Genomic DNA, 6,194 nt, shown 5'->3' on the forward strand with positions numbered 1-6,194 from the left:
CTTAAATAACTTTATTCTGCAAAAAAATATATTATACAGAGCCATATACTGTCTCTTTCTCTGTATGGCTCTGGCAAAACGTAACTTTTGTTCAACCAAATTATGTACTGGTGACAAGGAAGACCCCTAGAGAGCAATACCAACAAATGAGTGGACTGAATTGACACAAGAACAAGCAGTGTACCTGGTCTCAGAGAACTCTAGGCTGATGACGTTGAGGACTCTGTCTCTGTTGGGGCTGTTGTAGTACTCTACAAAATCCCCTAGGCGCATCTTCAGGTCAGCTTGGCGACACACGTCAATCACATCAATCTCCCTGTCCGGACCTACAGACAACACACAATCAACAAACACACACATCTTGCTGCTCCCCAGACAGTGCTTTATTCCTGCACCATGATCATATACAACATCTCAACTTCACGAGGTCTTGTTGTGTGAGATAATACAGTAGGTTACTCTGGTAACCTACAGTAGGTTACACTAGGTGACATCTCTTATGGTAATGGAATGTCAAGTTGAGACGTAACTAGTTAAAGAGCAGGTATGACAGAGCCTTGTACTGTATGTGGAGTGGCAGGTTTCCATTGACATTTTGATCATTGAGCAGATGCCCTTATCTAGGGAGACTTAGAGTCAGTGCATTCAACTCTAAAAAGGTACCATAGAAGACAACATATAAATCAGTGTTCTATTTAATTATATGGGGAAAACAACCACATACAGTGAGGGAAAAAAGTATTTGATCCCCTGCTGATTTTGTACGTTTGCCCACTGACAAAGAAATGATCAGTCTATAATGTTAATGGTAGGTTTATTTGAACAGTGAGAGACAGAATAACAACAAAAAAATCCTGAAAAACACATGCCAAAAATGTTATAAATTGATTTGCATTTTAATGAGGGAAATAAGTATTTGACCCCCTCTCAATCAGAAAGATTTCTGGCTCCCAGGTGTCTTTTATACAGGTAACGAGCTGAGATTAGGAGCACACTCTTAAAGGGAGTGCTCCTAATCTCAGTTTGTTACCTGTATAAAAGACACCTGTCCACAGAAGCAATCAATCAATCAGATTCCAAACTCTCCACCATGGCCAAGACCAAAGAGCTCTCCAAGGATGTCAGGGACAAGATTGTAGACCTACACAAGGCTGGAATGGGCTACAAGACCATCGCCAAGCAGCTTGGTGAGAAGGTGACAACAGTTGGTGCGATTATTCGCAAATGTAAGAAACACAAAATAACTGTCAATCTCCCTCGGCCTGGGGCTCCATGCAAGATCTCACCTCGTGGAGTTGCAATGATCATGAGAACGGTGAGGAATCAGCCCAGAACTACACGGGAGGATCTTGTCAATGATCTCAAGGCAGCTGGGACCATAGTCACCAATAAAACAATTGGTAGCACACTATGCCGTGAAGGACTGAAATCCTGCAGCGCCCGCAAGGTCCCCCTGCTCAAGAAAGCACATATACAGGCCCGTCTGAAGTTTGCCAATGAACATCTGAATGATTCAGAGGAGAACTAGGTGAAAGTGTTGTGGTCAGATGAGACCAAAATGGAGCTCTTTGACATCAACTCAACTCGCCGTGTTTGGAGGAGGAGGAATGCTGCCTATGACCCCAAGAACACCATCCCCACCATCAAACATGGAGGTGGAAACATTATGCTTTGGGGGTGTTTTTCTGCTAAGGGGACAGGACAACTTCACCGCATCAAAGGGACGATGGACGGGGCCATGTACCGTCAAATCTTGGGTGAGAACCTCCTTCCCTCAGCCAGGGCATTGAAAATGGGTCGTGGATGGGTATTCCAGCATGACAATGACCCAAAACACACGGCCAAGGCAACAAAGGAGTGGCTCAAGAAGAAGCACATTAAGGTCCTGGTGTGGCCTAGCCAGTCTCCAGACCTTAATCACATAGAAAATCTGTGGAGGGAGCTGAAGGTTCGAGTTGCCAAACGTCAGGCTCGAAACCTTAATGACTTGGAGAAGATCTGCAAAGAGTGAGACAAAATCCCTCCTGAGATGTGTGCAAACCTGGTGGCCAACTACAAGAAACGTCTGACCTCTGTGATTGCCAACAAGGGTTTTGCCACCAAGTACTAAGTCATGTTTTGCAGAGGGGTCAAATACTTATTTCCCTCATTAAAATGCAAATCAATTTATAACATTTTTGACATGCGTTTTTCTGGATTTTTTTGTTGTTATTCTGTCTCTCACTGTTCAAATAAACCTACCATTAACATTATAGACTGATCATGTCTTTGTCAGTGGGCAAACGTACAAAATCAGCAGGGGATCAAATACTTTTTTCCCTCACTGTATCACAATAATTGCATGTAAAAGCAAAATAGCCGTTATTTTACGGAGAGGTTTACCGATGTAGTGCTCTACGTCATTTACTCCAAAGTTCCCCGGGGGAAGGTTCATGCCCAGGCCGTCCCTCCTGAGGACCATGACAGGAACACTGAATGAGCGCTCCTCCAGGAACTCCACTGTCAGCTGGGCCCCCGACGGCTTTAACAATACCTCATCAGCACTGACATACAAAGAGAGATTGGAAAATAGTGAGGGGCACATAGAAATAGAATAAGTGTCCCAGACTGCTGCAATATGACAGTACACTCAATATGGCTGATATGGTATTATGATGCAAAATTCGACTTCTATGGAGGGAACCAGGTCAGAACTGTAAAGGTAGAGAAAATTATTAAAGTGCCACACCACATGATACATTATCTGACAAAACAAAATGCAGATTTAAAAGCCATATTGTGGACCACTCAGCTAGTTGAGACACTATACTGTATGGACTCAAGCAGAAGGCTCTACACATGAAATCATTTACATTGTAGGTGTCAGGTTGGGTTCTTTCTCTGCGAGGGGGTCATTTTAGGTGAATGTTCATGCTAGATATAGAGACAGTGTGGAAGAGAATGAACATGTATAGACATAATGTAATATGGGAGGTTTACCTTGGGAAGGTGCGGCTTCGTAGCTCTCTGACAAACTGTGGACTGCCTGTCTTTACCGGTCGACCAGAAGTGTCTCTTCCTCCAGCATCAGCCTGCTTGGTACCTCCACGCCGCTTCCTCACTGCGGAACATACAGGGGACAACAACAGACTTGCATTACAACCACGCTACTACTACTGTACTATTACTACTACTATTAGGCCTACATTACTACTACTAGTATTACTAAAGGCAGACCAGGTAATAAAACAGACAGAAGTGAGGAATTGGTATGTGTATTGGCATGTGTATTTCTGTAGAGCCTGGGTTTCCTAAACCTGTCCTAGAGTACCCAGATTCAAACAGGTCTGAAATATGGGTGAAATATAAAAAGATAGCCTGGGAAGCAAATTGAAAGAGACTGAGAGGGACTTACTGACAGAAGGCCCATGGCTGACCTGACAGTTGGGACAGTGGTACAGGTCAATCTCTGCTGCTTTGTCCTCCTCCACTCCAACACAACTAAACAAACAAAAATGTACTCATATCCTACTGTAAACAGTCAGCATTGATTTTACTGAGATACAGTTCATATGAGGAAATCAGTCAATTGGAATAAATTCATTAGGCCCTAATATATGGATTTCACATGACTGGGAATACAGATATGCATCTGTTGGTCACAGATACCTTTAAAAAAAATGGGCCTCTGGATCTCGTCATGGTACTTTTGTGCATTGAAATTGCCATCGATAAAATGCAATTCAGTTCGTTGTCCGTAGCTTATGCCTGCCCATACCATAACCCCACCATGGGGCACTCGGTTGACAACGTTGACATCCGCAAACAGCTCGCCCACACGACGCCATACACGTGGTCTGTGGTTGTGAGGCTGGTTGGTCATTCTGCCAAATTCTCTAAAACGATGTTTGAGGTGGCTTATTGTAGAGAAATTAACATTCAATTATCTGGCAAAAGCTCTGGTGGACATTCCTGCAGTCAGCATGCCAATTGCACGCTCCCTCATAACTTGAGACATCTGTGGCATTGTGTGACAAAACTGCACATTTTAGAGTGGCCTTTTATTGTCCCCAGCACTAAGTGCACCTGTGTAATGATCATGTTGATTAATCAGCTTCTTGATATGCCATACCTGTCAGGTGGATGGATTATCTTGGCAAAGGAGAAATGCTCACTAACAGGGATGTAAACAAATTTGTGCACAACATTTGAGAGAAATAAGCTTTTTGTGCATATGGTACATTTCTGGGATATTTTACTGCAGCTCATGAAACATGGGACCAACACTTTACATGTTGTGTTTATATTTTTGTTCAGTGTAGTAACGCTCAATGACACTGAAATGTAACTTACCTTCCATGGAACCAGTCTTGACATATGTCACACTCGATCATAAAGCGTGTGACATCGTAGGGCAGGCGACACAGGCAGTACACTGGAACCGATGCCATACTGTGAGTGTAAGCACTGCTCTGCGTCTGACTGACAGTTAGGCTTAAATCTACTCTGAGAATATGGCAGCACTACACTAGTTTGCAATTAGAATTAGTTTACGGTTGCATTGAGCTCTGAAAAAACATCTATAGTTCAAATGGTGTTTGTACTGAAGCAGCACAGGGCAGTGCCAGTAACAGGTTAACTGTGGTGTGTCACTTCACTGAGAATAGGTGCCTAGCTCACTGCTTGCTGTCACACACTGTGCATTGTATTCGCCATGATTAGGCACCTGTTGAAAGGGGAATAAGAGAGCACAAACATATCTGTCAAACAGTCTGCAGGGATGTCGGTGTTAAGTTGAAGATAGAAAAATAGGCTAGTCTAAGTAGTTTTACTGACTGAAAGTTTCTCACTGTAAGTTGCTATACTTGGCTCGCTAGCAGTGGGTCTGAATAGCAAGCTAGCCCCCGATTAGGCAATACAAAAGTTAGCTAGCTAATAATAACACTGCTAAACTGGCTAATACACGTATGGGGAGGGGTAGGTCTTGCAAAATGTCTGACAGCTCTCACATCTGAATTGGAAATCAGACAAATATAACTGGCTAAGTAGCTAGCTAACTAGTACTAGGAGGTAAAGTAACAGCCAGTTAGCAGCTTAGCTAGCTAACTATAGTAGCTAGATTTGTAAACACTACAGCCTGGCTAACAATGGCTTTTAGCATGTAACTATGCTAACGTAACTAGCTAACGTAATCTAACAAACGAAAAGCGCAGGTAAATGAACGTTACCGACAGATAGCAAGTTGGTAATAATATGTATTAGTTAAACGCTACCTATTCGTTGTTAGTTGTAATTCAAGACCACACAAAGCCAGTTGTTTATTCGCTACAGTAACTTAGTTGTTAGCACAACATTGGCTAAGCTTAGCAACTTAAGTTAGCTAAGTTAGCTGGTAACGTTAGCTAAACAGTGGATAAGTCTATATTTAGCTAAACATCTTGCATTTGATATTAGTTTATGGGGTAAATAGTATTGAATTACCTATAAGTAAGTTGTACGTTCAGAAAATCGGTCCGAAATAATTTCTTACCGGGATTTAAATTGTCTGGTTGCTGCAGAGGCCACCGGCCAAGCATTCGAAATTGGTTGAAAGGCTGAGGATCGATGAGGCCTTATTATGCAGCGCAAAGTATTGAAAAACAGACCTTACTGCATTGTCTTTTTCCCCAACAAATTATGTCCAGGTGTGAAGTGTAAGTCCCAAAATGTATATTGCAATGTTTGAAAAGATTAAAAGACCACTACATGAGCACTGGTGTTACTATAAACAACTCAGAAATACAGACATTTGTGATGGAGCAACGCCATTTCAAAGCACTCGCATAGACTGTCTGTAGTTGAAGGAACAATAAAGTTGCGCTAGTGAAGAACTACAGTAGCAGCACATCAAGACTTCAAATGTAGGCTTACACACAAAATGAAACAATATTTACATTACAGTTGAGTAATTAGTGTAATAACCAGCTATTACACTGTAATAACTGCAATAACCACCTGGATCTGAATTATACTGAACAGAAATATGCAACAATTTCAAAGATTTTAGAGTTACAGTTCATATAAGGAAATCAGTCAATTGAAATTAATTCACTAGGCCCTAATCTATGGATTTCACATGACTGGGAATACAGATATGCATCTGCTGGTCACAGATACCATAAAAAAAAAAAGTAGGGGTGTGGATCAGAAAACCAGTCAGTATCTGGTGTGACCAC

General features: G+C 42.1%; 1 protein-coding gene across 1 annotated transcript in view; it reads right to left on the bottom strand.

The window, feature by feature from the left end:
- The window catches only part of LOC311150382 (histone lysine demethylase PHF8-like), a 28,039-nt gene extending 22,252 nt beyond the window's left edge, over nt 1-5,787 (bottom strand). The window contains exons 1-6 of the mRNA XM_084187823.1: nt 5,510-5,787; nt 4,333-4,705; nt 3,395-3,480; nt 2,980-3,100; nt 2,383-2,543; nt 185-326 (exon numbers count right to left, since the gene is read on the bottom strand). Of these exons, the coding sequence (XP_084043949.1) occupies nt 185-326; nt 2,383-2,543; nt 2,980-3,100; nt 3,395-3,480; nt 4,333-4,430 (608 nt within the window). The 5' untranslated portion in view covers nt 4,431-4,705; nt 5,510-5,787. The remainder of the gene's footprint in view (nt 1-184; nt 327-2,382; nt 2,544-2,979; nt 3,101-3,394; nt 3,481-4,332; nt 4,706-5,509) is intronic.
- Nucleotides 5,788-6,194: the final 407 nt, after the last annotated feature.

The sequence above is a fragment of the Coregonus lavaretus genome (assembly GCF_964263955.1).
Source record: "Coregonus lavaretus genome assembly, chromosome: 22".
Taxonomy (NCBI): Eukaryota; Metazoa; Chordata; class Actinopteri; order Salmoniformes; family Salmonidae; genus Coregonus; species Coregonus lavaretus.